The 26,655-nt window shown below is 43.7% G+C and overlaps 1 protein-coding gene across 2 annotated transcripts in view; it reads left to right on the top strand.

The window, feature by feature from the left end:
- LOC127625690 (dynamin-1) overlaps window positions 1–26,655 on the top strand; it is a 92,751-nt gene that overhangs the window by 23,441 nt on the left and 42,655 nt on the right. For both annotated transcript variants that reach the window (XM_052101028.1, XM_052101038.1), the window contains exons 10-15: window positions 1,175–1,313; window positions 9,967–10,053; window positions 10,143–10,213; window positions 12,705–12,756; window positions 22,507–22,518; window positions 24,042–24,155. In XM_052101028.1, the coding sequence (XP_051956988.1) occupies window positions 1,175–1,313; window positions 9,967–10,053; window positions 10,143–10,213; window positions 12,705–12,756; window positions 22,507–22,518; window positions 24,042–24,155 (475 nt within the window). The remainder of the gene's footprint in view (window positions 1–1,174; window positions 1,314–9,966; window positions 10,054–10,142; window positions 10,214–12,704; window positions 12,757–22,506; window positions 22,519–24,041; window positions 24,156–26,655) is intronic.

Genomic DNA, 26,655 nt, shown 5'->3' with positions numbered 1-26,655 from the left:
GAACAGTTTGAAACTTATTTTCATCTTAACTCCATATAAAGCCTCTGAAAGACACATTTATCAGCTTTTGGATGCATCCATTAATTCTTAATGTGATGATGCACAGATAGTAAATATAGGAATGCATTTATTAATGTTAATGTATAGAATCATATTGTACAGTGATAACAATAAAATATAACAAAATTAATATTAAAATGAAGTGAAATGTCTCACAGATGTGTTGAAAAATGAGTTGAAAGTTATTTAAAATATCATGTTTTTCTACTTTTGAGGAAATATAGTGCTAGTGTACACGTATGTGGACATCATGTTTATCAGCGCGCTTATGCACGAAAAATGAACAGATTTTTTAAAGTGGCATATGAAATGAAACTAGAGACTCTTCTCTTTACAGCCAAACAGGTTACAATGAAACAACGTAAAGAGATTTCTTACCAGAGGCACTTTTGTTGGCTCTGCACCCGTAGAAGTGCTTCACTGAAATCAATGTCATGTTGTTGTGTCACATGACTCGGTGCGGCAGAAGTTTGGATTAGCCAGTTTAAATGACAGGTCCGTTTTTATTCATTTAAATTATATTGCATATATCGAAGCCAAAACACAAAGTCCACGCATGTGTACGTGGGGTCGCATGAGGTTAAAATAGGCTTGTGTTTCTTTACATACAAAACGAGCACCCCTAATTAGTTCCACACAGTGAGGTGTTATTCTATACTGATTATGAAAAACAACAACAATGTTATCGGATCTGGATCGGCCAATACTGAGATTTGAAAAGTGGTATCGGTGCATCCCTAGAGTAAATGACGACTGGGTTTTCATTTTCGGGTGAACTGTAAATCTTGTGGCATTTGAAATGGTATTTTAATGTTTATTTTCTCACCCTGTGCAAGCACAATTTTTCAGTCAAAATGATAAACAAATCAACATTATGACCCAAATCCTATCAATAGAGCTAAACTAACTTAATGTGTGCGAGTACAAACTGTACACAGCTGAGCTCCGCTTCAGAAGAACATTTATTTTCTTTAATTTACTTTCGTATCCTTCTTGTTTTATTGGTTGGGTGGGAGGGATTGTTTTGGATTAACACTCTTTTTTTCCCACCCAATCTCTTTTTTTCTTTCTCTCCCCCTCTGTTGACGTTTTCCGTTCATTCTCTGCCGGGCAGAACCGGCCTCTTCACTCCTGACATGGCCTTTGAGACCATAGTGAAACGGCAGATCTCCAAGATTAAAGAGCCGTGCCAGAAATGTGTGGACATGGTCATTTCTGAGCTTGTCAATACTGTTAGGCAGTGTACCAAGAAGGTAAAGGCCTGGTGGAGGGTTAACCAACCCAAACTAGTGCTGTTACCCATCTCTGACCGGGATTGCAGGGTGTTTATGTTGTGTGTGTGCCTGCAGCTTTAGACAGAGGGGTTCTGGGTGGAATGGCAGCATTAGCGTCCTGTGAAGAGGGTTGCGGATACTGAGGTTTCACTGTTAGATCAGAGATTCACAGACTCAGTAATGACGTAGTTTTGCTTTGTTCTCCAAACCAGCTACTGTATAAAGACCAGCATAGACCAGTACAGGCTGGTTTATACTGGTTTGGTGCTGATAGACTAGTATAGCCAATTGATTAACAGACCAGTGGTAGACCTCGGTGTCCAAACTCTCCAACTTTAGAGACGGAAGTTTGTGGAGACGCGGGAGTGAAACTAACGGCAGTCAACGCTCCTGTTTAGGAACTCTTTGTCTCGGAGATATCGATGGGGTTTCTCTTACGGAAACTGGAAATACACCGCATGACCAGTGGGACCATCAATACACCAGGTTGAGGATTGGGGGGTCAGATGAAGGTGTCTTGCACATTACTGGCATTTTCGGAAATGTTTGTAGTTCCTCGACTGCCTTTGGTTTGCACTGCAGTGTTTTTAGAAGCTTATGTCTCAAAGCTGATTGGCTGTTAGACGGGTGGGCTGACGTCTCTCTGAGAGGGGCTTCGGCTCGAACCCTCTGTTGAATGGCTTGAGGAGAAACCAAATGTCTCAATTTTCTCTGTTTCCTCTGTGCCCCTCCAACCCATGACCTTCTACTTCCTGTATCTATCTGTCATTTTCCTCTTCCTGTTTCCTTCCACATCTTTGTGTGGCCCTCTCTCTCTCTCTCTCTCTCTCTCTCTCTCTCTCATGACTTCCTCTGCAGGACGGGCCTGTTCACCCCTGACCTTGCCTTTGAGGCCATAGTGAAAAAGCAGATCCAAAAGCTAAACGGACCGTGCCTCAAATGTATAGATATGGTTGTGAACGAACTCACCTCCACTATTCGCAAATGTAGTGAGAAGGTAAAGCGAAACAAAATCTTCGTTCGTCCTCGTCTATTTTAAATTTAGGGATAGACCGATGGCTGGACTTTACAGCAAACTAACAAAGAAATCAACAGCTGTAGTCATGAATGCAGTTATATTGTAGGAAACACTCCACTTTGGCCACGTTCCCACTGCAGCTAAAGAGTTCAGATATTTATGAAAGTTGGAACTGCATTCTACAACCCAATAGTTTCTTTTTCACGGCCACAGTGTGCAGTATGTTTACATGCACTTTAACCTTTCCATGGGCTTATTTGAATATTTAACACTGATTTTCTGTGTTTGAAGTTTTCGGCTTGAAACTTCATGACACCCTCCACAGAGGTATTCTGAACCTGGCAATTTTTTAATCTTCAGTTTCAAAAGCTTGTAACAAAGGCTCAGTTTGCTCTATTTCCCTAATTATGGTCTTAAATCGTTCCTCTAGGGGGCAGCAAACATTTGAAAAAGTTCATACATGCAGAAATGCAGCGGCTACCTTCATAACGTCCTGCCATGGACAACATGCCTGTTTAATGTGTTCCGTATAGTAGACTCTAGAACTGTTATTTGTAATGTGCTGTATTGGTGCTAATACACAGCTGCGTTTGTGCTTTTGTTAGAAGTCGCCTCTTGCTGCTGGCGCCTAGCTCGAGTCGGTGTTTGTAGCCTGCTAGCTTTTTTAGCATCACTTATCTATCTGTTTTCAGCTTTTAATCTTTAATCGCTGCCATTTTTCAGTGCACATCCGGTTTTTACCCCCGCATTTTTCTCTTTGATTCGACTACTTGCATTTTTCAGTGTGCATTCGCTTTCTATTTTTAGCATGATTAAACTGCATGCACCCGCACTGCTTATCAATATAACAACAAACAATTGCGTGAGGGATTCACATCGATCTCAAACTCTCGCTGCTCGGGAACAACCAGCAACACTAATCAATTGCAGTAAGTCATGGCATCCGCTCATGTTATTGCTTCCTGCATTACATGCCACATGTTTACTATAGCTTCTTCTGTCAGCAGTGAGGGATTCACATGTGATAAATGTAAGGAATTAGTCAAGCTGACAGAGAAGGTTAATGAGTTAGAGACACGCATCCGTTTTGCAAGTCAGTGAGAAAGAGAAGCTGGTAGATTCTGTTTCAGATGGGGGTAGTACAGCAAGCAACACACACTTTGCTTCCGGCTGTAGAGCCCCCTCAGCAGGGTGTTTGGGTGACGTCTCAGTGGCATACTCACTCACCACTCTTCCGTTCCTGTTAGGGTTTCCAATCAATTCTCCCCACTCAGTGATACACCCACTGAGAATCATGTTGAAAGAGCCTTAATAATTGGTGATTCTATTGTAAGGAATGTGGAAATAGAGAATCCAGCCACCATTGTTAAATGCATTTCTGGGGCTCGAGCATCTGACATCAGATCAAATTTACAAGTACTGGCTAACGCTAAACATAGATTTTCTAAAATTGTTATTCATGTCGGCACTAACGATTTCTGGCTTCGCCAGTAGGAGATCACTAGTGATAATGTTAAAGAGCTTGCAAAAACGATATCAGACACAGTAATATGCTCTGGCCCCCTCCCTGCTCATCGTGGTGATGAGGTTTATATTAGATTAGTGTCACTGAATGGCTGGATGTCTGTGTGGTGTCTGGATAATAAAATAGGGTTTATAGACAATTGGAAGAGTTTTTGGGGTAGACCTGACCTGCTAAAGAGAGATGGACTCCATCCATCCAGGGCAGGTTCTGCTCTCCTCTCTAGTAATTTGGCTCATAGATTAAATAGTGATAGTATTTGACTAACTGGGGCCCAGGTCTGTAATTTATCCTCCAACCCACAATTAGGCTTCTTTAGTTGGGTCTGCCGGAACCAGAAACATTGATAATGTTCTATAACTCTGGATCCAGCTCTGGTCCAGCTTGGTGTTGTACTCCACTGCTACGTGTCACTGAGTGATGACATCTAAACGCAGCCGGTGCCAGCCAGACATCACTTCAGTCTATTATGATGGACTTCAGAGGATGAACTGATGCCAGCTCCAACCATAAGACATGGGATACTTCATATGCCACTTCCTGAACCTAGGACAGACCTCTCCGAACCTCACCGAAATGACCTGCCGGTTGAACTGCGATGCTCATCATTGATCTCTACCTGCATCACCTCAGTCTATTGATGGACTACACTCTTATAATGGAATACATAGACTATCATTTAATTGCCAATAAAACCCTTCATCAGCCAATTAACAAAGGACAAATGTGTCGATGTGAACTTCTGCAGTTAATCCAGGATGAACTAGAAATAGACATTTTGAATGACTACAAAAGAAATATAATAAACTTGTCATGACTGCTTCGATCCCAAATAGCCACAAACTATCAGCTCATACCTTAGGTTGTTTTCTACAAAATGAGTCTATTTTTACATGTCTCTCAGGTTGTCTGGGTAAATAATCCACGGTTATGTCTCAAATGTCCAGACAAAAATGCAGTTCAGCAAACAAAATATTATAAACAAATCATCGACACTAAGATCACGTGTGTAGTCCATTCAGAGGCCGAGATATTCCACAAAACATGGGGAAAAGGCGGGGCTTCCCAAAAAGACTAGATTTCTATGGGTGGAGTCACAGACCATGTTGTGGCACCCCCTGCTGTTCAGATCTGTATGTTGTAATAGAAGGTGAAAGAGAGAAAAAAATTCTAGTGTTTGCTGCCATCTGGTGAAATGATCAAAGACTAAAAGTTAGAGATCGAGCAAACAGAGCCTTTATTACAAACTTTTGAAACTTTTTTATTACAATAGTTTTGAAGCTGCATTTTTTGGGGTGTCTCTTGTGTTTCAGATCTATATGTTGTGATAGAAGGTGAAAGATAAAAACAGAGCCTTTATTACAAGCTTTGGAAACTTTTTAATTACAATATTCTTGTAATTAAAAAATTTGTTAATTTGACAATGTAGGTTCAAAGGAAAGACTTGATCGTTAAAACCACGGAAGGGTTAGAAGTTTGATTCCAGTCGGACTAAAACTAGTGGCTGCATCTGAATATGTATACTTCCCTACTTTAAAAAAATGTCGCAGTCTGACAGCTCTTTTCAACTGTAAGTGCTGAAGTATATGTCTAGAAAGCAATTTCTTGTAGTTAAATGGTGCTTGTTTAACAAAACCAGAGTAGATTGTTTTTGTGGTCATTACGTCATATACAGTATATTCGGATCACGGGACAATGCCCACATTCCCAGATGAAGTATGCTGAGGAATGTATTCATACTACTCACCTACATTTTATCGGCCAAGAAGTGCGTTCTTCATCAAATGCAGTACATACGCTAACAATATGCTAAACAATAAAATGTAGTCCGACTGGTCTTACTAACAGACATCAATAATGCGCTTGTAGCTCAGCTTCGTCCAGCATGCGGACGCATAATTCAGACCATAATTGGCCTTTTGCTAACCTCCACTTAGAGGTTACCAAAGCGCTTTACACTGTGTCCCAATCACCCATCCAAATTCACACACCAATGGCGGCAGAGCTGCTATGCAAGGTGCTAGCCTGCCATTGGGAGCAACTCGGGGTTCAGTGTCCAATGCCCAAGGACACTTCGGCACGTGGAGCCATGTGGGCCGGGAATCAAACCACCAACCCTGCGATTAGTAGCCGACCCGCTCTACCACCTGAGCCACAGCCGCCCCTATTTGGACTGCATAAGAATGCAGCGGTTTTCTGAGAAATGCGCTAGTTGCCATTCCGAGTTAGAGCTGGTTTACTGCTCAGTTTCTCTCTCGTCTTCTTCCTTCTCTCTCTAAATCTTGTCATTCTGGCCGATCTCTGTGTAAATCTCTTCTCACCGTTCCGCTTGCAGTGTGCGATTGTGTTGGTGCATGTTTATGACATCATTTCCTGTGAAGTTTAGACGTTTGCTTGATTTTGTCTGCTGTAATTGAGGATAAACTGAAGGTGTAATGTAGTACATGTTAAACGCCAGAGATTTGTTCATCATGCTAAATTTATATCGGGATGACGTATGTAAAATATAGGACAGATCTATGAATCGTAAAATATGTCCAGCAACTATCGGTCTATCCTTATCACTCTGTCTGTGTTAATTTCATTCCTTTACTAAATATATGTGTTCTATAGAGATACAAACATAGCTAATTAAACATTATTCCAAACTCCCCGATTTGTTTTGTGTTTTTTAACAAAGCATGCTCTTCCGTTTCGTCCTTTTTGCGTTCTCTCGATTGCTTCATTGTTTTTTCTGTCTGATCCGTGTGCTTTAGTTTTATTGTGGTTCGTCTCATCTGTTTGACATTCATGGAATAAGTGATGAAATAACTAATATGTACTGCTGGAAGATCTTCCTACGCCAGCAGACCATACCAGACCATACCTCAGTCTCCTCTCATCATTTTATCATTCTGAACCCCGATCCAATAGAACTAATATCTGAAGACATTTGCCTTTTGTGGTGGCTGCAAAACAGTCAAACACAAAAATTTGGTTGTAAAGAGGTTAATGGAAAGGAGGAGGCGAGAACCGACTTGACGATATAAATAATAGTTTAATATAAAACAAAGGTGTCGGACAGCTGCCCACAAATCTCTCTCTCAGTCGCACTGCTGTCTCCAGTTGGCTTTTATCCCTCTCGAGGGCTAATTAGCCAAATTAACAAACATAAAAAAAGAGAGGGAAAGGCCAACGCGGAGCAGCAGTGGAAGAGAGAGAGGAGAGAGAGAGAGAGAGAGAAAAAAAACACTTACTCGCTGGTTCTCCGATACGCCGTAGATTGGTCCTCGGCCACTCCTCCAGCCTCTAATGGATGATAGTCGCACCTCCCCGGGCGGATCGGAGGCAGTTCTCTGGCCCCTGGTGGACAGAATGCCCCGCTGCGTTTTTGGTGGACGGTAGGGGTCTCCCCCGCCCCTGGCAGCGGTAACCGCTCCAGGCGGTTGGTTGGGAGCCCCTCCTCCCCTCCCTCCTCCCCTCGCGGTCGGCGGCTGTCCCTCCGCTTCCATGCGGCCGGGCTCCTCCGTCCCCGGCGGATGGCCGCGGCTGCTCCTTCGGGGTGGATGGTAGCGCTGAGAACTCCACTACGTGGCATCCCTTCTCCTTCCCGGGTTTTGGCACCAGTGTAAAGGGATTAATGGAAAGGAGGAGGCGAGAACCGGCTTGATGATATAATTAATAGTTTAATATATAACTGAACCAAAAAGACAAACACATACACAGGTGTCGGACAGCTGTCCGTAAATCTCTCTCTCTGTCGCACTGCCGTCTCTAGTCGGCGTTTATCCCTCTCTGAGGCTTGATTAGCCTGATTAGGGGCCGGGTGTGTGGAATTACGACCCGCCCGCCCCTCCGCCCAGCCACAGAATTTAAAGGAAGAGTTGACCCCAAAATGAAAATGTTTGTTAATGATGATTTCATTTGACAGTATCACAAAAGATGTTAAAGTAGCGTATAAAACTAGCCATTATATGCAGTAAGAAGTAGTGAGAATTCCTCTCAAGGTTGAATTGTTAGTGAATGTGAATCCACAGGAGGACTGCTCTTATTTTCTCACCTCTTCTCCTCCCTTTATTCTAAGTAATCTTCACGTCAGTGCATGTTTAGTCTGCTTGTATGTCCGTCTCCTCTAGAACGCTAATTTCGTCCTTTATTTCCACCCATGTGTTGTTTACATGGCATGACGCCCATCATTGCATTTACAGAAAAAGTATGTGAACCCTTTGGAATTAGCTGGTTTTCTGCATTAATTGCTCATAAAATGTGATCTCATCTTCATTAAAGTCACAAGTATAGATAAACAAATTATAATCTTTCATGTCTTTATTGAACACATCCCATTAAACATTCACAGTTCTGTGGAACAAGTTAAAATACACACATTTGCAGCGGCTTCCTTCATGATGTCCTGCCATGAACACCATATCTGTTTAATATTTTCTGTATAGTAGGCTCATGAACAGAGATGTTAACCAGTTCCAATGATTCCTTTTAGTCTTTATCTGTCACTCTAGGGTTCATTATTACCTCAATGATCATTCTGCGGTGTGTCCTTTGAGTCATCTTGGCTGGACGGCCACTTCTAGAGAGAGTACCTATAGTACTAAATCATCTCCATTTATAGACAGTTTGTCTAACTGTGGACAGATGAATATCTAACGGCCACTTCCAGAGAGAGTACGTATAGTACTAAATCATCTCCATTTATAGACAGTTTGTCTAACTGTGGACAGATGAATATCTAACGGCCACTTCTAGTGAGAGTACCTATAGTACTAAATCATCTCCATTTATAGACTGTTTGTCTAACTGTGGACAGATGAATATCTAACGGACACTTCTAGAGAGAGTACCTATAGTACTAAATCATCTCCATTTATAGACAGTTTGTCTAACTGTGGACAGATGAATATCTAACGGCCACTTCTAGTGAGAGTACCTATAGTACTAAATCATCTCCATTTATAGACCGTTTGTCTAACTGTGGACAGATGAATATCTAACAGCCACTTCTAGTGAGAGTACCTATAGTACTAAATCATCTCCATTTATAGACAGTTTGTCTAACTGTGGACAGATGAATATCTAACAGCCACTTCTAGTGAGAGTACCTATAGTACTAAATCATCTCCATTTATAGACAGTTTGTCTAACTGTGGACAGATGAATATCTAACGGCCACTTCTAGTGAGAGTACCTATAGTACTAAATCATCTCCATTTATAGACAGTTTGTCTCACTGTGGACAGATGAATATCTAACAGCCACTTCTAGTGAGAGTACCTATAGTACTAAATCACCTCCATTTATAGACAGTTTGTCTAACTGTGGACAGATGAATATTTAAACTCTTCAAGATAACTTTAACCCTTTGCAGCTCCATGCAAAGCAACAGTTCTTGATCGCAGGTCTTCTGAGATCTCTTACGGTCCATGTCAGCAGATGCTTTTTGCGAATAACTAACTCAAAATATTTGAATGCTTTTTGTGAAAAGATTGTGTTCGTTCATTATTGTAACTTAGATGAAGATTAAAAGGGTTCACATACTTGTTCGTGCCACTGTATATTCGTTGTAAATGAAGTTTGATTCTACTCTTGCTTCAAGTTCCAATGCATCAGTACTATCAAATACAATAAGACACTGAATTGTATGAAAGTTGAGTGCATTTATTAGCCATATTAATCAGGAAGAGCAGAATATCAACGCTTCTGTCGGCATTTGGCTAAATTACAGGACGTTGTAAATCTAAAGGGTGCAGGAGAGTTCGACGATGTCACCACTATTTCAATTACAGCGATGCATTGAAATTTCTCGCCATGTAACTGTCATACATCCATGATTAACTCGTTCTGTATATGAGCTTGTCTCAGTATATGCATAAATATATATTGCAATATGTTGTTAAATGTGTTTGATGATCTAAACACTGTAACAAAAACAATTGTGATTTCACAGACTTTGCAACAGGTCTTATAAATGGCTTCCTTTGACAGTCGCTGCAAATGTAACAAGTAAAACGAACCTGTTTACCAAGTGACCTGTTGCAAACTCGGTGTGTGTGAGTTGTATGTTTCTGCTGTACACACAAACCCGTGTGATTTCGTCCCAGCTGGCGCAGTATCCCATGCTGAGAGAAGAAATGGAGCGAATCGTCACGCAGCACATCCGCGACCGTGAGAGTCGCACGAAAGATCAGGTGACATCACAGCGTGTTTGTGCTGTATTGAATCACTTGTTCTACGCAGCTGTTGAGGTGAAGTGCTAATTAAGTTCATGGTTCATCAGGTGTTGCTGTTGATTGACATCGAGCTGGCGTACATGAACACCAACCATGAAGACTTCATCGGATTTGCCAAGTGAGTCATGTTTGTTCGCTCTACAATCGTGCTTCTCAACTTTTATGTTAAACATAAAAAAAGAAATTAGCCAATAATTGAAAATGGACCCAAACCACGTTTCTCCTCAATGCAAGTGCATCTGAATGTGTTATTGTTGGTATTTTCTTTGACCTTGTGTAGTTTTGTTGATGTTTTTTAATCCTCCTATGGTCAGATGTGTAAGTGTAACCCCGCCCCCCATTTATATGCAAATTTAAAAATGTAACTAGTAATTTGCATATGCAAATAAGCATATTAAGAGAAAATCAGAACTCACACTTAGAAAATATGAGAATGTGACATAAATTCGGTCAGTTTTTGCAGTTAATGTCATTATGCTGCGATCAGACCTGACCATGGTGTTACGTTTGGCACTTTTCCGCTGCACGTTACGGTTCGACTCGACTCAACTCAACACGCTTTACTTTTCTGAGCTTGCATCTCCACTGCTGTTCAGTGCCGCCTCAACATGGGCGGGATTATAGGCTGATCGTCATAGTTGCGCCGCCTCTACTGCCGTGACATCATCTTAAACGCGACACAAAACAATAAACAATAACACGAGCGCTAGCTGTTAGCTGCTAGCTCATTGTGCTGCATAAAGCAGGTGTTGATGGTGATTTTACACGAGTGTAACAGTTAAATTGGTCTGTTTGTTTTAGAAGTTTCCAGTAGCTGCTCAACTGAATAAAGTGAAGCTTTCAAGCAGAGTATCGAGTTAACGTAACAAAACGTCCCATCCTCCATCATGGACTCCAACAACGCCGTGAGTCCAGCACACTCTCCGTGCCATTGCTCGGCGGTCTAGATAGTCCATTTGGTCGAACCACTTCCAATTACAATTCGAATGTCGCGTGAACAAATGATGCTGCTATCGCTGTTGCTAACTTTAAAACTAGAGGGTCGCAAATCCAGTGACGCTGGTAGTGACGATTCTCTCTGACCAATCAGTGATCTGCAGGATTTTGACGTCCCGTTTAGTATCGGCTCGGCTCGCTTGAAACCTCAACAGAGGTGGTACTAAACAAAGTATCAGGTACCAGGTACTATCCACAGTGGAGAACCCAAAAGCGAGTCGAGTCGAGCTGTACCGCGCAGTGGAAAAGCCCCAAAAGAGAAGACACAGAATAAACATTTTTCTGCCAATAATTTATTTCAAACATAAAGATTTAATAACTCAAAATAAATTCAGAACAGGAACATCAAGAAACAGAAATTAATGCAAATTCAATTAGAGGATAAAGCAAGAATCAGAGGAAACATTTAGACATTTCAAACTTTCTACAATAAAAGTTTATTTTGTAAATGTGTGTGTTTGTGTGTGTGTGTGTGTTCTACATTGTGAGTGTGTGTGTTCTACATTGTGTGTGTGTTTGTGTTCTACATTGTGTGTGTGTTTGTGTTCTACATTGTGTGTGTGTGTGTGTTCTACATTGTGTGTGTGTGTGTGTTCTACATTGTGTGTGTGTGTGTGTTCTACATTGTGTGTGTGTTTGTGTTCTACATTGTGAGTGTGTTTGTGTTCTACATTGTGACTGTGTGTGTGTGTTCTACATTGTGTGTGTGTTTGTGTTCTACATTGTGAGTGTGTGTGTGTTCTACATTGTGACTGTGTGTGTGTGTTCTACATTGTGAGTGTGTGTGTGTGTTCTACATTGTGAGTGTGTGTTTGTGTTCTACATTGTGTGTGTGTGTGTGTGTGTTCTACATTGTGTGTGTGTGTGTGTGTGTGTGTGTTCTACATTGTGTGTGTGTGTGTGTTCTACATTGTGTGTGTGTGTGTGTTCTACATTGTGTGTGTGTGTGTTCTACATTGTGTGTGTGTGTGTGTGTTCTACATTGTGTGTGTGTGTGTGTTCTACATTGTGAGTGTGTGTGTGTGTTCTACATTGTGTGTGTGTGTGTGTGTTCTACATTGTGACTGTGTGTGTGTGTTCTACATTGTGAGTGTGTGTGTGTGTTCTACATTGTGAGTGTGTGTGTGTGTTCTACATTGTGTGTGTGTGTGTGTGTGTTCTACATTGTGAGCGTGTTATCATCTCAGCCCTTAATATGTGTGTGTGTGTGTATGTTTTGCACTGAGGATGTTTTAGAGTCTCACCCTGTAATTTCTGACAGTTTTTTCTGCATTGCAGATGATATATTGATCAAAAAGACAGATAAGAAATGGCTCTTTTTTTCTTTCCCGTTAATTTTTAATGGTCATCAGTTTTAACCGTGAATACCAAAGGTGTCGCTATTTGTTTTATGACCCTTTAGACTTATCGAATCAAGCTCAAAGTCACCAAGTCTTGCTCTGATAAAGGATCCCATTTGTATTAAACGAGGAAAATGTATTACTGTCAAAAATGACCGAATACCAGAAGAGGGTTAAAAAGTGTCACAACACATGAATACTGCATTCGGATGCATGACCTTTGATACAGGAAGTGTTTCCTCATCTTATGTTTAATCTTCTATTTCTCCTCAGTGCTCAACAGAGAAGCAATCAAATAAACAAGAAGAAAGCAGCCGGTAATCAGGTAAACATGATATTCATAAACTTTATATGTTATTAAAATGCATATTGAAAGTCAGGCATGTTCTAACACGACATACATGTGTTTTTAGTATGTTACATGTTAAACATTCACATCTGTTCTGTGTTCAGTGTGTTCTGTTTACTTCATGTTGGTCTCTTATTCTTTATCTTCATGTGCCCTTATCAACTGATCCAGGGACAGGTTTGTTGTTTCTTTCCACAGTTACTTATGCAAGCCTTTATAGAGAGAACTGATCTTAGATCAGGTGTTAAAGGAATGTTCTACACAAGCTCTCTCAACGGCGTTGGTGGTATAAAGTCGATCTCTTGGTTTGGAGTTGTAGTTCCTAAAACCCGGAAAACAACTGGAACTGTTCACGAGTTCTCTTGGGAATTTCCCAATTATAATGACAGTTTTAGAACATGGAAGGTTTCACTTTTGTTATAATTTGGCACTAAAACTGATCGTGGAGACCAAACCGTTTGGCCAAGAGACATGACATTTGGTGGGATGGTAGTACTAGTGGTCACTACTCAGGCGCATGGGCTCGTCCCGATTGGTCAATGGGGGGGCGCTATAACCAAGGAAAACGCGTTTTGGGACATAACTCCTGAACCGTTGGTCACATGTTACAAGTGTTTATATCATTGGAATCCTTGGCTCAAAATGGCAATTAAAGTTTGTTTCCGTCATGAAACACGTGTTGCAAAATTAGATTTTTTCGAACTAGTCCTTGTCCTTTCACTCGGTCGGAACCAAACCAGTGTAAAAATACTGTCATTTCTGGAGTCCCATTAGCAAAAATTACCAAAAAAGATTGAACTCCCCAACGGGACGCCAAAACAGATGTAGTGGGTGTGGCCAATTTGACTGAAATGGATTAAACTCTTGAAGTCTGTGCAAAATTTGGGGGAAAATGTGCCACCAGGAGGCGCTATCACGTCTTTCATATGTACACATATGCAACATGTGATTATGAAGAAATGTGCAAAATTTGGTGGGAATCGGACTTTGGTTGGCGCTAAAACGGCGAGGAATATTTAAAAGGCCGAATCTCTGTTGTCCTAAACCGGACGTTCCCCTTCTGTCGCTCTCTCCACGTTGTGTCGGAGAAGCGACACTAGGGGTCTCTCTTGAGCGCCGATATTCACCTCTGGACTATGAAAAAAGGCCAATGAGAGTTGGCAACCAGTATTTGCATGTCCCGCCCCCGGACATACGGGTATTTAAGCGGCGCAAATACGGGAGTTCATTCAGAAAATTCCTTCGGAGCCGATGGTCGTGCATGAACTCTGCTGCGAGTTACACACCAAGTTCCTGGTTAATCCTCTGACGCTCTGCATGCTGTTGGATCTGACGGCGCATAACAGCGGCTTTCTCCTTCGTGCACGGCTGTGCATTCTTGCCCTGGCGCTCGACAGCGCAGACAACTTCGACAGAGTTATTCTAAAAGAGTAATTTCAGCTCTAAAGAGCAAAACACAGCGGCGTTGAACGTCCTTCTCAGGACGCGTCTTTTAAAGACGATATTTCCGCCCCTGTGTAGTTTCTGGATGTGGTTGATGTTTCCCCACCTCTGATGGTCATAAAAACTGCCTTGCATTCCTGGGTTGCGATCACACGCAGGCAGCGTTTTTATGAATGGTCTATGTTTTCAGTGCGAGAACATAGCCATGACAGCACTGCGGTCGTAGGCTTTCTCTTGTAGTGAGAGAAAGCCGCTTCAGGGGATTGAGGCAGGTGCCGCGGGCAATGAAAACGATCTGGGGACAACGACGGGCTCCGTTTCGACGGGTGAACCCCCTCGAAACCCCCCGCCTCCCCGGCACGCTTGCTTGTTTCTGTCCGAGCTCGGGATGAGCATTCTCTCCAATGGGTTATGTTTTCAGTGCGAGAACATAGCCGTGGCAGCGTTGCGATCTCTGCTTTCTCTTGTAGTGAGAGAGAGCCATCTCAGCCACCCCCCGCGCCTCGCCTCCTTCCTACGGGATTGAGGCAGGCGCCGCGGGTGATGGAGAACGATCCGGGGAGAATAACGGGACGCTTTCGCCGGGTAAATCCTCCCGCCTCCCCGGCACGCTTGCCTGCTTCCCTCGAGCTCGGGATTAGTGCGGTCCGCTTAACGGCCTACCGTCCGGTCCCTCGAGCTCCCCAGCATTGGATGATGACATCACCGCTGCATCGGAGAGCGTAACAGCGGCGTCGGATGCGGATAACTCGCCTGGGTCGCCACCTTCGGTCTCCGCCCAGTCTGAGCCTGACGCAAGAAGGTCCGCTATGCTTCCCGGGTTAATTGGTTCCGCGGGCATATCGCCGCTCACAGCCGCGCCCCGGATTCCTTCCCGGACGTGCATGACGAGCTGAGCAAGCCCAGCTTCCTCGCTCCTCCGCCTCGCTACCCTCGGTGGTAGAACGGTCCCAGACCGCTCCCCTGCACGCCATGGCCCCTCCTGCAAGTCCACTGGGCCAGGGCACTTCAAAATCTGCACTTGGGTAGTCCTGTTCTTGACGTGCTGCAGGAACTGCACTCGAACAGGCGATGGCCACTCCGTGGTCCAGAAGCGCAATGATGGACAGGCAGTACGGGAGGCAGACAAAGCACGCTTTCTCAAACGCCCCGTCTCCCAGCTCCGTCCATTCGGCAACACCACTTGACGACTTAGCCCAGCAGTCCTCAGTGGTGAAGAAACAGACGAAGGCTATTTTCAAGCAAAAAAGCATCCTGCCCTGCTGCAAACCTGCCGCCAGGGGCCATGCCCTGTCTGCTCGCCGAGGCGTCCTCCTGCGGCTTTCAAGAAAGAAAGAAAGTGGTGCTCGCCTCAACTAACAAGTGAGTGGGCCCAGCTCTCAGCCCCAGCGTTGAGCCCCCACAGAAGTTGGATGCCCATCGTCTCACGGACCCCTTGAGGACCCAGAAGGCTCCCAGGTGCTCCTGAGATGACAGACCCAGAGACCGAGACGTTAGCTCCGGAGTTGGTAAGACCACTCCGTTCCCGGTGGAGGGCCGGAGGAGAATGTTTTGTTAAATTCGTTACACTCTATAGAGCTATTTCCTTGTTGTCTCTGGGGTCACCTGGCCCGCAAATGCCGTTCTCACGGCACTCTGCTTTCAGGCCTCAACAGTCCTGGCTCCATGGACGCGGTGTCCCCGCCTTCAGCCTCACGACTGTTCCCCGGCCGGCCGGTTCAGACGAGTCCAGAGGACGCCAGCATCAGACCTCCTCCTCAGTCATGAACCCGCCCCCTGCCGGGTGCGCGGAGCAAGGTAAGTGCTTTGAGTTTATTCTCAGCACCGGAGCCTCGGGACGCCACGTTGCCTCCCAACGCCGCGTTACCTGTTCCGCACCGCGTTACCTGTTCCGCACCTGTTCCTTCTATTAAAGGACGCGATAGAGCCTGTCCCTCCAACCGAAATGAAGAAGCCCTTACTTTGTTGTACCCAAGAAAGGCGGCGGCTTACGACCGATCTTGGACCTGCGAGTTTTCAATCGGACCTTGTCCAAACTCTCGTTCAAAATGCTCACCCAGAAACAAATTCTATCTGGCATCCGGCATCTAGATTGGTTCGCAGCGGTAGACCTGAAGGACGCGTACTTCCACGTCTCAATTTGCCCTCGACATCGACGCTTCCTTCGACGGCCAGGCGTATCAGTACATAGTCCTCCCCTTCGGCCTGTCTCTGTCCCCTCGCATCTTCACGAAAGTCGCAGAGGCAGCTCTTGCCCCGCACCGAGTAGCCGGCATAGGCATACTCAATTACCTCGACGACTGGCTCATGCTGGCTCACTCTCGAGAGTTACTATGCTACACAGAGACCAGGTGCTCAGGCACCTCAGCCGTTTGGGGCTTCAGGTCAACCGGGAAAAGAGCAAGCTCTCCCCGGTCCAGAGCATCTCTTTTCTCGGTCTGGAGTTAGACTCAATGACAGCACGTCTCTCCAACGAGCATGCTCAGTCAGTGCTGAAATGCCTCGCTTCCTTCAAGCCAGGCGCCATGGTCCCGCTAAAACGTTTCCAACAGCTCCTGGGGCATATGGCATCCTCCCCGGCGGCCACACCGCTGGGGTTGATGCATATGAGACCACTTCAGCACTGGCTCCGGACTCGAGTCCCGAGATGAGCATGGCGCCGCGGCACGCACAACGTAAAAGTTACTTCTGCCTGCCGCTAAACCGTCAAACCCTGGACAGACCTCTGCTTTCTAAGGGCAGGTGTACCCTTGCAGCAGGTGTCCCGATGCGTTCTGGTCACAACCGACGCTTCCAAATTGGGTTGGGGCGCCGTGTGCAACGGGCACGCAGCCGCAGGCTGGTGGAACGGAGGCCCGCTGCGCTGGCACATCAACTGCCTAGAGCTGCTGGCTGTTTGTCTGGCCCTGCAGAAGTTTCTCCCGTTAACTCGGAACAAACACGTCCTAGTCAGGACAGACAGCACCACGGTCGTAGCCTACATAAACCGCCAAGGCGGAGTACGCTCCCCCCACATGTCACAGCTCGCCCGTCGTCTCCTCCTTTGGAGTCAGCAGCGACTGGAGTCACTGCGCGCCACTCACATCCCGGCAACCTCAATGTGATAGCAGATGCGCTGTCAAGACAAAGCTTGCCTGGCGGGGAGTGGAGGCTCCACCCCAGATGGTCCAGCTGATTTGGGACCGGTTCGGCAAGGCTCAGGTAGACCTGTTTGCCTCCCAAGAAACCTCCCACTGCCCGCTCTGGTATGCCCGGACAGAGGCTCCCTCGGGGCAGATGCACTGGCACACAGCTGGCCCACGGGGCTGCGCAAGTACGCATTTCCCCCAGTGAGCCTTCTTGCACAGGTGCTATGCAAGGTCAGGGAGGACGAGGAGCAAGTCACTCTGGTAGCCCCCCACTAGGCCTACCCGGACTTAGTTTTCGGACCTCACACTCCTCACGACAGCCCCTCCCTGGCGAATTCCCCTGAGGAAGGACCTTCTTTCTCAGGGACGGGAAAGTCCCCTCCCGAGCCGAAGACCCACAGAAGTGCGCAGTTAGGTCAGTGTTCGTGTTTCTTCAGGAGAGGCTGGAGAGGAGGCTGTCCCCCTCCACCCTCAAGGTGTATGTCGCCGCTATCGCGGCCCACCATGACACGGTAGACGGAAAGCCTCTTGGTAAGCACGACTTAATCGTCAGGTTCCTAAAAGGTGCCCGGAGGATAGCTCCCTCCCGGCCTAACCTGTTCCCCTCCTGGGATCTCTTGGTCGTCCTTACGGGACTCCAGAGACCCCCCTTCGAGCCGCTTGACTCAGTTGGACTCAGGGCCCTCTCTCTCAAGACCGCCTTGCTGATCACGCTCGCTTCCATCAAGAGGGTCGGGGACCTGCATGCGTTCTCTGTTAGCGACGCTTGCCTGGAGTTCGGTCCGGCAGACACTTTCGTGACTTTGCGTGACCGCGACCGGGCTATGTGCCCAAGGTTCCTACCACACCCTTCAGGGATCAGGTAGTGAACCTGCAAGCGCTGCCCCGGGAGGAGGCAGATCCAGCCCTTTCACTGCTGTATCCAGTACTTGCCTTACGTATCTACCTGGACCGCACACAGAGCACTAGACGCTCTGAGCAGCTCTTCGTCTGCTTTGGGGGACAGCAGAAAGGGAATGCTGTCTCCAAGCAGAGACTCGCCCACTGGGTTTTCGAGGCCATTTCCCTGGCTTATCACACCCAGGCCGTGCCCCCCTTTGCGGGTCCGAGCCCACTCCACCAGGAGTGTTAAGCGTCCTCATGGGCACTGGCTAGGGGCACTGCCCTAGCAGACATTTGTAGAGCAGCGGGCTGGGCAACACCTAACACTTTCACGAGATTCTACAATCTCCGAGTTGGGTCAGTATCGTCCCGTGTTCTCTCAGGTACCGAGCCCGTGAGAACTCGGTGGCATGCTCACGATCTGACCGGGTGAATCGCTTGCACCTAGCGCCCTTCCCCTAACCAGGGAAACAGTGCGCCTTCATTCCCAGGAGATCTCAGGTTTGGGACACTGGTTGATTCCTCCCTAGCCCTCGTGGGTCGCAGTTCAGCGGAGGAACTCGCTGACCCAAGCCACTGCTGGTACCGCAAGCTACCCTGCACTGGTGTAGGTGCTCCACAGGTAAGGCCTCCTTCGAGTCCCCTGTGTGTAACGCCACGGTTCTGTCCCTCTGTCGAGCGGACTCCCGTGCATCCCTTAGGCAGTCACGGCTGCCTCGGTTGCCGTGCTGTATGTTCCCCCCTCTATAGGCTGGATTCACCACCGCACCGACTTTTCCACATAGGCCCTAAGTCAGGCCTCTGATGGTTTTGCCACTTAAACTTGCCTCCCTCTCGGGTAGGCGTGGCCTCCGCAGGGTCTTCTCCGCCCTGAATAAGGGCTAAGACCCCCTTCCCTCAATCGCGTAAAGGCCCCGGCCTAAGTTGCTCTATGCGAGAAACATAGAGAGAAAAGTGACCCGGCCAGTCTTGGCCCGTTCCCAGGTTGGCAGCCAGCACCTTGTTCCCCTTCCGGGTAATGATAAGGAATCCTGATGGCTTAAATGGGGCATTGGGGAAGGGTACGTGCAGCCTGATACAGTTGGTCGCCCTGCACGTAGGAATACCTGCTCGCTCCTGTATCAGCAGTTCACGTACACGGCTCAGCTGCGGCGCTTTTATAAGTGGACCCCTAGTGTCGCTTCTCTGACACAACGTGGAGAGAGTGACAGAAGGGGAACGTCTAGGTTACGTATGTAACCTCCGTTCCCGATGGAGGACGACGTTGTCTCCGCCATCGCTGAGCCGAGCCACTGTTGTGGCCGGACGTTTCCGGCTCCTCAGAAAAATCCTGAATGAACTCCCGTATTTGCGCCGCTTAAATACCCATATGTCTGGGGGCGGGACATGCAAATACTGGTTGCCAACTCTCATTGGCCTTTTTTCATAGTCCAGAGGTGAATATCGGTGCTCAAGAGAGATCCCTAGTGTCGCTTCTCTGACACAATGTCTTGTTCCCTCCATCGGGGAACGGAGGTTACATACGTAACCTAGACGGTTCTGAACATGACGGCACGTTCAAGTTTGACTGTAAACAGGATTCTTGAACCACAAATACTGTCCGGAGAGTTTAACATTGTTGAACCCAGAACATTCCTTTAAGAGCCGAGAGGTGCACTGTGTGATTTACTGTAGTCAAACTGACAGTCGTGATGCAAACACATCAGTTGTTAAGGGCAGACAGTGACAACATGTTGTGTGTGTGTGTGTGTGTGAGTGAGAATGTGTTTGTGAATGTGTGCATGTGTGCATGTCTACAAGTGTGTGTATGTTTGAGTTTGAGTGTGTGTTTGTGTGTGCGTACAAGTGTGTTTCTGTGTGTGTGTGTATGAATCTGTGTTTTTGAGTGTGTGTGTGTGTTTGTGTGTATGTATGTGTTTGTGTGTTTATTTGTGTGTGTGTGTGTGTGTGTGTATGTGTTTGTGTGTTTTTGTGTGTGTGTGTGTGTGTGTGCATACAAGTGAGTGTGTTTTTGTGTGTGTGTGTTTGTGTTTGTGTGTGAACAGTCCCATTTCATTCATAGATACATAAACTGTCAGTCGTATTTGTCCTGTAGAAAGAGAGTTACACTATATACAGTTTTACACAATGTAAATGTGTTTTGGAGATGAGTTGGTCAGATGGTCAGATGGTCAGATGGTCAGTTGGTCAGATGGTCAGTTGGGGCAACTGTAACACTGAATTTTTTCATTGATAATTGTGTAGAACGATCACTTCAACAAATGTTTTCTCTCGTTGAGAATAATCATCACTTCGTGAGAAAGTTAAATGAGGAATAAATGCGCAGTATTTTACTATTTACACTTTTTATGATTTTTAATGTATACTTATTTATTGAATGTTAAATTAATTAAACTAACATTTTAATTAGTGAACTTAATATCTATTTCATTTCTAGGTTGTTGGTTGATAATAAACATGAATGACAGATTCTTTCAAACAAGCGATGAACTCATTTATATGATTATAGGTCCATACAATGCAAGTGAATGGTGAACAGAACTTTGAAGCTCCAAAAAGCACATAAAAGCAGCATAAAAGTAATCCATAAGACTCAAGTGGTTTAATCCGTGTCTTCAGAAGTGATATGATCGCTGTGGGTGAGAAACAGCAATATTTAAGTACATTTTTACTATAAATCTCCACTTTCACTTTCACATTCTTCTTCCTGCCCAGTAGGTGGCGATATGCCCGAAGGATGAGAATTAGCAAAATAAAAGCAGAAGAATGTGAAAGTGAATGTGGAGATTTATAGTAAAAAAGGACATAAATATTGATCTGTTTCTCACCCACACCTTTCATATCTCTTCTGAAGACACCGATTAAACCACTGGAGTCTTTTGGATAAATTTTATGCTGCCTTTATGTGCTTTTTGGAGCTTCGACGTTCTGGTCACCGTTCACTTGCATTGTATGGACCGACAGAGCTGAAAAGGTGGAGATGAGAGCGTCGAATACACACGGACACTTTCAGTATCAAAATAAAAGCTTAGACATAGACAGAAATATATAATTTTTAAGTTGACTGGGTCACACAGTAATAATTTAGTTTTATTATTATTATTATTATGTCGATTTTACGTGTTAAATCAGTGCGATTAATTATATAAAAATGTATGCGTAAAGCAATAAATCATGTCTCCGGACCATATTAAGGAATATTCCTTATATCTGAGTAATTCATGCTTGTAGTACCACCTGTTTTCACCAGGGGGCAGTAAGTGCAACTCACTGTATAGGGAACGAGCAGCTCATACAGAGAACAAACCACATTTACAGACCTCAAACACGGCTTCATGGAGTGCAAATCTGAATTTACAGTTCTCAAGAAGTGTTTTTTAAGTTTCAAATTTAACTTAAAGTATTATTCAATGATAGTTTATGCTAACTAATGTTAACAAATACAACCTTATTGTAACATTGTTACAATTACAACATCGTTTTTAATGCTTTACTCGTGTGCCATAATGATGTAATGCATTTTAATTATCTGTATTATTATTTTTATAATATATATATATATATATATATATATATATATATATATTATTTATAATTGTTTAAATACAACTATTTATTATGATTTAATCATTATATATTGAATTATTTTTATTTGAGGGGCTTTCTCAATAAATATTTATATATGCGATTAATTGTGATTAATTAGATTTATTTATCGGCAGACCATGTAATTAATTAGATTAAAAATGTAATCCATTGACAGCCCTAAAAAAATATATGATGGTAAATAATGCTTTTTTATTAAGCTACTCATGCGTCATTGTATATCAAATATAAATAAAATAGTTCAAAATTGAAATAAAAAACATTGATTTTTAAATAGATTTTTATTCTGTGCCTTTAAATGATTGATTCTATTAATGGAAATTATTTAAAAAAAAAAAAAAACACTTTTTCAGGCATTTCAGAGCAAATACATAATTATCGATATATATATTTATATACAGATATATATTGAATATTGTCGATTTTTGTAGCCGTATCGCCCCAATACTGTTTCTTCTTGCTCATTTACTGTAAATGTATCAATGTTTACATTAATGTTACAATCGCCCCTGATGATTGGATCTCTCATAAACGTGCTGCTGTCTTCTGTGTTTGTCTGACAGCGTTTACAGCTTCTGTTGTTAGTTTGTTTATTATATGTACGATAATGATTCTCATTTTCTCTTTTATCTGTTTTTCTATTTTCACTCCTTGACCTCTGACACAGGATGAAATCATGGTGAGTATCGTGTGTTGTGATGTGTATTATTCCAGGGTGTGCTGAGTGACTCCAGTCAGGTCTCCTTAGCAACCAAATTGGCCTGGTTGCTAGGGAGGGTAGAGTCACATGGGGTAACCTCCTCGTGGTCGCTATAATGTGATTCTCGCTCTCAATGTGGCGTGTGGTGATTGACTCCAGTCAGGTCTCCTTAGCAACCAAATTGGCCCGGTTGCTAGGGAGGGTAGAGTCACATGGGGTAACCTCTTCGTGGTCGCTATAATGTGGTTCTCGCTCTTGGTGGGGCGTGTGGTGAGTGACTCCAGTCAGGTCTCCTTAGCAACCAAATTGGCCCGGTTGCTAGGGAGGGTAGAGTCACATGGGGTAACCTCCTCGTGGTCGCTATAATGTGGTTCTCGCTCTTGGTGGGGCGTGTGGTGAGTGACTCCAGTCAGGTCTCCTTAGCAACCAAATTGGCCCGGTTGCTAGGGAGGGTAGAGTCACATGGGGTAACCTCCTCATGGTCGCTATAATGTGGTTCTCGCTCTCGGTGGGGCGTGTGGTGAGTGACTCCAGTCAGGTCTCCTTAGCAACCAAATTGGCCCGGTTGCTAGGGAGGGTAGAGTCACATGGGGTAACCTCTTCGTGGTCGCTATAATGTCATTCTCGCTCTCGGTGGGGCGTGTGGTGAGTGACTCCAGTCAGGTCTCCTTAGCAACCAAATTGGCCCGGTTGCTAGGGAGGGTAGCGTCACATGGGGTAACCTCCTCATGGTCGCTATAATGTGGTTCTCGCTCTCGTTGGGGCGTGTGGTGAGTGACTCCAGTCAGGTCTCCTTAGCAACCAAATTGGCACGGTTGCTAGGGAGGGTAGAGTCACATGGGGTAACCTCCTCGTGGTCACTATAATGTGGTTCTCGCTCTCGGTGGGGCATGTGGTGAGTTGTGTGCGGATGCCACGGAGAATAGCGTGAAGCCTCCACCCGCGCTACGTCTCCACGGTAACGCGCTCAATAAGTCACATGATAAGATGCGCGGATTGACGGTCTCAGACGTGGAGGCAACTGAGATTCGTCCTCCGTCACCATTCCAAATTGGGGAGAAAATAATCAAATCGTAATAATTTGTGCGAGATGGCGAGCATAAAAGTAATCCATAAGTCTTCAGAAGTGATATGATAGATGTGGGTGAGAAACGCATCAATATTTAAGTCCTTTTTTACTATAAATCTCCACTTTCACTTTCACATCCTTTTGTTTTTGCCGATTGTCATTCTTCATGCATATCGGCACCTACTGGGCAGAGAGGAGAATTTATAGGAAAAAAGGACTAAAATATTGATCAGTTTCTCACCCACACTTATCATATCACTTCTGATGTCATGGATTAAACCACTGGAGTCTTATGGATTACTTTTATGCTGCTTTTATGTGCTTTTTGGAGCTTCAACGTTTTAGTACACACACACTGCATACTGTGTAGTATGCATGAAACAGTACGCTAGTATTCCATTGCTAACATGGATTCAAATCATGTGTATTTCAGGTGATCAGGAAGGGCTGGCTGACCATCAACAACATCGGCATCATGAAGGGCGGAGCTAAAGAGTATTGGTTTGTCCTGACGGCCGAATCGCTGTCCTGGTACAAGGATGATGAGGTGAGCAATGTGCACACACACACACACACACACACACACACACACACACACACACACACACACACACACACACACACACATGTTGGTCTACCTATCATTATGAGGACTTTCCATAGACATAATGACTTTTATACTGTATAAACTATAGATTCTATCCTCTAAACCTAACACAACCCCTAAACCTAACCCTCACAGAAAACCTTCTGCATTTTTACATTTTCAATAAAACATTGTTTAGTATGATTTATAAGCGATTTGAATTATGGGGACACTAGAAATGTCCTCATAAATCACATTTATAGCATAATACCCTTGTAATTACTAATTTGTAACTTACAAAATTGTCCTCGTAAATCACAAAAACACGCACACACTCTCACACACACACACACACACACACACACTCACACACACACACACTGACTCACACACACACACACACACACACATCGGCCAATCACTGCGTCACAAATGTAAAAGTTACAATGTGTCATTTTGCAATGCAGCTGCAATGAACCAGCGTTGCGTTGCCATAGCAACCAAGTTGTAATATTGGATACAACTTTGATACAATTGATCCGGTTCTCAAGTGATTTTTATCACACTATAATCACATTAACATATGTAATGTTTACGTCTTGTGGCTATAATTTTCTGTACGTTGAGATTTATGCTTTATTTTTAATAAACAAGTGACATCATCATTACGCCATAAATGCTCAAATGCTACTTCAAAGTTAAAGCAACATTCTTTTGATTTACGTTGGAGAGCTGCCTCGAAACGTCCCGTGTGCTTCGCTCAGACACTGGCGCCATCCCGGCTGCAACACACCGATCATTAACGACTTCAGTTTTAACGCAACACGCTTGTGGAATTATTTATGCCGATTTTCCGCAATAGAAAAGAGTTATTTATAAGGCTCATTTTTGCTGACTTGATGGTCTCATTCCCCTGCCGTGTTTTGGGCTGAAGTATATTTCCAGTGTTGACTGGTTTGACTGTTAAATGATGCTTGCAGAAGCCGCTGGTGTGTGTGCGGAGAGAGAGCCGCTCTCTCGTGTTGCCTGAAGATTTCCACACACACTCGTCATCTGGAAAGGAAACATTAGTTCTGCAGGACGACAGCGTTCACGTCATGGTCTGTGGTAGTGGCAGGGGCGTTTCTAGAGACTCTGGGGGCCCCTGGCAGAAGGGGCCTTTTCCTCTTGCTTTCGTTTAATTTGAATATGCCCGGACGGGTAAATCCGCTTCATGGTCCTTCATTTAATTGCCGCTTTTGACCGCAAGCTTGTAGAATGGGGGCCCCTTTAGGGGGGTTCCAGACGTGTCATTGCAGAGTCTTGTACCATCATTTAGTTTTTAAGAAAATGTGCTTTTAATGAGATTTTATTTATTTTGTATTTTTTTTATTTAAATTTATTTTGGTGTGTGTCTCTGGACAGTTACACCACTTAGACTTTGATGTCATAGTAGAGGTGTATTTGAATATTAGTTTTGTGGGAATACATTTGTTATGTATTTTTGAATTAATAGATCCAGACAAAAAAAAATTTAATTGATTCAAATCCAATTCAAATTCACTGCAAAAAATTAATTGATCTAAATTCACTGCAAAAAAATTAATTGATTCAAATTCACTGCAAAAAAAATAATTGATCTAAATTCACTGCAAAAAATTAATTGATCTAAATTCATTGCAAAAAAATTAATTGATCTAAATTCACTGCAAAAAAATTAATTGATCTAAATTCACTGCAAAAAATTAATTGATTCAAATTCACTGCAAAAAAATTAATTGATCTAAATTCATTGCAAAAAAATTAATTGATCTAAATTCACTGCAAAAAAATTAATTGATTCAAATTCACTGCAAAAAAAATTAATTGATCTAAATTCACTGCAAAAAATTAATTGATTCAAATTCACTGCAAAAAAATTTATTGATCTAAATTCACTGTAAAAAAATGAATTGATCTAAATTCACTGCAAAAAAATTAATTGATTCAAATTCACTGCAAAAAATGAATTGATTCAAATTCACTGCAAAAAAATTAATTGATTCAAATTCATTGCAAAAAATGTATTGATCTAAATTCACTGCAAAAACATTAATTGATTCAAATTCACTGCAAAAACTTTAATTGATTCAAATTCACTGCAAAAAAATTAATTGATCTAAATTCACTGCAAAAAATTAATTGATCTAAATTCACTGCAAAAACATTAATTGATTCAAATTCACTGCAAAAACATTAATTGATTCAAATTCACTGCAAAAAAATTAATTGATCTAAATTCACTGCAAAAAATTAATTGATCTAAATTCACTGCAAAAAATTAATTGATTCAAATTCACTGCCAAAAATTAATTGATCTAAATTCACTGCAAAAAATTAATTGATCTAAATTCACTGCAAAAAATTAATTGATTCAAATTCACTGCAAAAAAATTAATTGATCTAAATTCACTGCAAAAAATTAATTGATTCAAATTCACTG

The sequence above is a fragment of the Xyrauchen texanus genome, chromosome 3, assembly GCF_025860055.1.
Source record: "Xyrauchen texanus isolate HMW12.3.18 chromosome 3, RBS_HiC_50CHRs, whole genome shotgun sequence".
NCBI classification, from domain to species: domain Eukaryota; kingdom Metazoa; phylum Chordata; class Actinopteri; order Cypriniformes; family Catostomidae; genus Xyrauchen; species Xyrauchen texanus.
The sequence above is the reverse complement of the archived record's forward strand: the minus strand, read 5'-3'. Positions and strand labels throughout refer to the sequence as shown.